At 41.9% G+C, this 5,770-nt stretch overlaps 1 protein-coding gene across 5 annotated transcripts in view; it reads right to left on the bottom strand.

The window, feature by feature from the left end:
- Positions 1-179: 179 nt before the first annotated feature.
- The window catches only part of hecw2b (HECT, C2 and WW domain containing E3 ubiquitin protein ligase 2b), a 41,448-nt gene continuing 35,857 nt past the window's right edge, over positions 180-5,770 (bottom strand). For all 5 annotated transcript variants that reach the window (XM_061785499.1, XM_061785509.1, XM_061785518.1 and 2 more), the window contains 5 exons: positions 4,663-4,809; positions 4,467-4,581; positions 2,906-2,991; positions 2,691-2,803; positions 180-2,163 (listed from right to left, as the gene is read on the bottom strand). In XM_061785499.1, coding sequence (XP_061641483.1) covers positions 2,052-2,163; positions 2,691-2,803; positions 2,906-2,991; positions 4,467-4,581; positions 4,663-4,809 — 573 coding nt within the window. In that variant the 3' untranslated portion in view covers positions 180-2,051. The remainder of the gene's footprint in view (positions 2,164-2,690; positions 2,804-2,905; positions 2,992-4,466; positions 4,582-4,662; positions 4,810-5,770) is intronic.

Below are 5,770 nucleotides of genomic sequence, written 5' to 3'. Positions count from 1 at the left end.
GTTTGGCTTTTTGTGTTGTCGTCTTGTCAAATCTCATCTAAAACACTCTCCAGTCTAATGTCGTGTACGGGATGCAGCAGTGTTAAAGGACAGCATGATGCTCAATGATTCATATTTAAAAATCGATATTAGCGCCTTTGGTATTGTCTTAAGAAGCACTCAGTTATGCAGCAGAATAATGAAATTTGGAGATCTTTTAATTGGACAAACATTTGCACACATCCCCTTATGATGATAAATCACTTAAAATGTGTTTTCTTCATTGAATACCTTTGTCCTCCCCCCATTGGACGCACATAATTTTGGCATGCCACACTCACTGCACACTGAATGTACATTGGCTGATGGCAGTTCATTTGTAAAAATAAAATAAAATAGTGGGAGCTTGACCAATTTGCATCTCTTAACAGCATAACATTTCATAATGCAATGAATATAAAATTCTATGGAAAATCGCAAACCTTTTTTTGGGGGGGGGGGGGGGTGTAAATGTAGAAGTCTCAAAGCTGTGGTGTGCAAAAGGGGGAGGAGTGGGCGGTGGATTCACCTGGGGGGAAGATCCAAAACCCAGAGCACGTAATGTGTTGGGGTAAACCCAAGGACATGATTAAAGTGCGAATTTAACCTTTTTTTTTCCCCAAAGAAAAAAGTATAGTTTGGACGAGTTACACAAATATGTAATTCAAATTACGTTAGTTCATGGTAAAGTCTAATTTTAATAAGGGGGGGGACAGGCAAAACAAGCTATTTTTCCAGTGTTCAATGGAGTTTAAATACATCTTTGAAATTGTATTTATTAAATATCCAATTGGATATTCCAGGACGCCTTTCTTGATTTAAAATAAAGAAAGAAATCAAATTTTACAGTTTGAAAATTTTCTAGTGGTCAAAATGAATGATGCTAAAAATCAAACATTTTACCCATTTAGGTTCACATGCATGCTTTTGTTACTAATGTAGAAAATTGCTGACCGGCCTTGCAGCCTGAGCTCCAAAACAACAAAGTATTTTGCATAGACAGAGATGGAACTTTTATTTTAGGACAGTGCTGCCAACATTCATATGTAAACTTGAGGTCCGGTGTCCACAAAGACAGGGTTGGTCATGCCCAAAACTTTGGTTGGCTCTTCCAAAATGGACAGAGGGAAGGCAGTGTGCTCTGTGAGGGAACAATAACGATGCTTGTAACAACCGTGACAGTGTTAGATTCAGTCTTTTGAGGGGGGGGGGGGGGGGGGGGGGGGGGGGGAAAGGCATGCGTGTAGTCAGGATTACGGTGGCGATCGCAAAAGGTACAAAGACGCAGAGTGAATCAGTTGGATCAATGCACCGCAACTGAAATGTACCCTGACTTCAGCGCATATAACTACTGTCATTTTTCAGCTAGGTTAAAACAAATTAAGAAAACCTACAGCTAATATTTTGAACAATCCAAATGGATGATGGTCTATCGCAATGACCGAATACTGATCGCAACAAATATATGAGCCACAAATTATAACAATGTAATTCCTCAGTCATCCCTGATGGATTGAAACATATCCGTTGACAATTGTGAGACTTGTCACGCCCATCGTTAAATTAAGCAGAGATTTGATGACACCACGTGATTCACAACAGATACAAATACTATACATTGTTAAAATCATTACATTCAAATAACAACACCATGTAGCATGAGTCCACGACCTTTATCAGCGCTAGAGGACTGTATGTCTCCGTGACAACCATTCCAAATAATGGATTCTTCTTGCATGTTTTCAAAGTTCTGAGTTCCACATCCTCCTTACTTTGTGGGTGTCACCACACTTTGGACCCTTTCGCTCCATTGGTCCACTAACGTTCCCTGATTGTGGTCCGCAAGGCGCTGTGGTTCTTCATTCTGCATTTGTTCCGACGTCGCCGCTGCGCCCCAAAACAAACAGTGAAGGCTCCCTCCTTCCAAAGTCCACACGTCCGCTGACGCGAACTGCTTTGGGATATACCCTCAGGTATGACCTCACGTGAGGGGATCCATTCTTTCAGGTGTCCGGTCTCTGTCGGAAGGGGTCTCACTCCAGTCCGAAAGTGCTGGTTTCCTCCACGGCGGTCTGCATCTTCTCGTAGAGCACTGAGAAGGATGGGTAGGGAGGCAGGTCCAGGCGGTTGAAACACGTGTGAGCTCTGAAGAGAGGCCGCACGGAAACTTGTCACACCAATTTCGTGCAATTTGGACTTCAACCAGTACAAACCCCGACTCCCGCGACCAGACAAAAAGCCTATTCTACTTCACAAAAGACAATGACTGGTTATGAGTGGTGCATTCAATAAAACAATGAGCTGACTTAGCAGTAATAGGTGAAAATCAATCTGCACGCAAACTTCCCTTTGTGGCCGAGCAGTTCCTTCCGTGCTACGACATCACAGCTCTCCATTCGTAACAAAACAGGCCTACTCAAATGTACATAACCTGACAGTTTTCACTCGTTTGTGTAAAAAAAAAAAAAAACTTTCAATCTTGAGGCAACATAATGCCGCACGGCTCCCGTAGTCGATTTGATCTTAAGCTATTTTCTATACTTAAAATTGGTTAATAATTAAACATAACAGACGACATGGCGACAGACCAATAGTATTGATTTGTGAAAAACAAATATGAACCTGACCATGTTTGGACATACGGGTTTCTGCAACAATATGCTTATTAATACCTGGGAAGAGATGTTGCCTTGCCCCACTTTTCCACACAGAATCGCCGAGGTCCATTGCTTCCTCGCAGAGACGCAAAGCCCTCGTAGGGAATACTGGATGTCCCGGTCACAAACTTCAATTAAGAGGAAGGAACGAACAAACAACCAACCAGAGGTTTTGTTTAGTGTATGTCACCCTTTTTCCATTTTGCAGTTCTGAGGATGTTCATTCTCACCTGCAGGAGCCGAAGTTTTTGCTCATTGTTAAATCTCTCGACTGCGGCCCAGAACCAACGGATCACTATGTGGTTGTCATGATAACCTAAAAGCAGCCCAAGAATAGCCGTTAAAGGCACAAGGATGCGACAATATTTTTGCATGCATTATTTATAGTATACTGTTTACTACTCCTGGTCCATACTTGTGGCACAGGAACTATGCTGAAGTGAGTTGAGGAGTTTCATTTAGACAAATGCAGTGCTTTGCCACCAACTTGTGGCATCTACAGGCAATTTTCTAAACTTTTCAATTAGTCGCTGATTAGGTCAACAAACAGATCAATCGTTCAGTAATTTCAGTGAATAAAGCAAATAATGTTTCTGTAAGCTTTGTGGGGCACATCTGAAATGGTGGACTCCTATTTAAGAAGAGTTTGAATGTGATTGGTTATTTCTGAACACACCCCCAGATATAAGAGGGTGTGCACACTTCTGCAATCCTATTATTTCAGTTGTTAAAAAGATGGGAGTTTGTATTTTTCAAAGTGTTAGCAAGAGCTGAACGTAAATAAAATGTCAAATTCTATTGAGTTGTACAGGTTCGAGAGATCCCAATGGTGGAAAAAGTTTGGAAATGATTTATCTGGATCTCATTTTTGGAATATCACAAAAACATTTGAACAGGGAGGGAGGGGTGTGTAGACATTTTAGATCCACGGCACCATTGTTCCTGTTTTCGTAATCTCTGCCTGGTGAGCTTATTGTGCTGTTTAACAAGTGTAAACAAAATAGTATAAGACAGTTTTCTCGCGCCCGAATTTGCCATAATTGTTATTTTACAAAGACTTTATTTATTGTTGGTAATTTTATAAATATTTTCTTTATGATTGTTTTCGGAAATATCTGAATTTGCAGATTCATGTTTTATTCATTTGATCTAATTTGACGTTAATGCTCTGATTTCAAATAAAAATCTGAAGTTAATCAGTACTTGGGTATGGTTTTTCATTTTTTACTTTGTTATTCTTACTCGAATAATTATTCGGCGGCCTACTTTTTACTTTTACTTGAGTCGTATTGTAAAGTAACAGTACTCTTACTTGAGTACAATTTTTGGCTGCTCTCCCCCACTCTGTGTTGTCGCCGTCGTGTTACTCATCTTTGATTCGGTTGGTTTCCTTTAGCGCGCAGTCATTCATTCTTGAGGCAACATAATGCCGCACGGCTCCGCGGACCGAGGAAGAGTTCACGTGTCCAAGAGAGTTAAGAGATTTGCTCAACAGCTATTTTCAACAAACTGGTTAATAATGGGTAAAAAATACCAGATGACGTGGGGAAAAACCTAGAGAGTAGTGATTTGTGCAAAAGAAAAGAAAAAAAGAAAATGAAAAAAAATAGAAATGGACCACGTTTGGATGTACGGGGTTTCCGCCCGACAGCAACAATCTTAATAAAATAGTTCAACTACGGCAGGACTCATTAAAAAAAAAAAAAAAGAATCTTGAATTTAACTGCTGCTCCGTGATCTTTACATGCTCCCATACAGCGCAGTGTCATTGTCCCCCCCGGCCACGCCCACCTCCTCTGTACTCCGTGTTGTTCCTCCAGTCGGACAAGTCGATCTCTGCTGTGCCCGCCATCACCAGCTCCAGCTCCCTGGCATCAAACACTGACACAGACCGTGCATCCACCACCTGCTCATGCACAAAAATGCAAAATGGGACTTAGTTGTGCATGAGCACATGAAGGTTTCATTCAAACGAACATCCTCTTACCTCATAAAAGCCTCTGACCAGGCTTTCCGTCTGCTGCACAACACCACGCTCGATCCTCCACTTCACCATCCGTTCGATGTACTCCTTCTTGTTTTTCTCCGTCACGGGGATGTTGGCTCCACCAGCCTTCAGCTCCCGCTCTGTTATCTGCAGTGACACAAGACAGTTCATGTGACCCTTCTTTGAGCATACATGGTAGGTTAAAATGAAATAGACCTTTTTCATCATGACGTCACACATGCAGTGGGCACGGAAAGTATTCAGAACCCCTTCAATTTTTCACTCTTTGTTATTTTGCAGCCATTTGCCAAAATCATTTAAATTCTTTTTTCTCCCCCTCTCATCAATGTACACACAGTATTGACAGAAAAAGAAAAACTGAAATATCACACAGGCATAAGTATGCAGACCGTTTGCTGTGACACTCATATATTTAACTCGGGGGCTGTCCATTTCTTCTGATCATCCTTGAGATGGTTCTACACCTTCATTGGAGTCCAGCTGTGTTTGATTATAGTGATTGGACTTGATTAGGGAAGCCACACACCTGTCTATAAAATACCTTAGAGTTCACAGTGTATGTCAGAGCAAATGAGAATCACGAGGTCAAAGGAACTGCCTGAAGAGCTCAGAGACAGAATTGTGGCAAGGCACAGATCTGGCCAAGGTTACAAAAAAAATGATGCTGCACTTAAAGTTCCTAAGAGCACAGTGGACTCCATAATCCTGAAATGGAAGACGTTTGGGACGTTCAGACCCTTCCTTGAGCTGGCGGTCCGGCCAACCTGAGCAATCGGGGGAGAAGAGCCTTGGTGAGAGAGGTCAAGAAGAACCCAAAGATCACTGTGGCTGAGCTCCAGAGATGCAGTCGGGAGATGGGAGAAAGTTCTAGAAAGTCAACCATCACTGCCCGACGGAAGTGCAAGACTAAAAAAAAAAAAAAACACCTGAAGGACTCCAAGATGGTGAGAAATAAGATTCTCTGGTCTGATGAGACCAAGATAGAACTTTTTGTCCTTAATTCTACGCGGTATGTGTGGAGAAAACCAGGCACTGGTCATATCCTGTCTTATACAGTCCCAACAGTGAAGCATGTTGGTGGCCGCAT

Source organism: Phyllopteryx taeniolatus, chromosome 1 (genome assembly GCF_024500385.1).
Source record: "Phyllopteryx taeniolatus isolate TA_2022b chromosome 1, UOR_Ptae_1.2, whole genome shotgun sequence".
NCBI classification, from domain to species: Eukaryota; Metazoa; Chordata; class Actinopteri; order Syngnathiformes; family Syngnathidae; genus Phyllopteryx; species Phyllopteryx taeniolatus.
The sequence above is the reverse complement of the archived record's forward strand: the minus strand, read 5'-3'. Positions and strand labels throughout refer to the sequence as shown.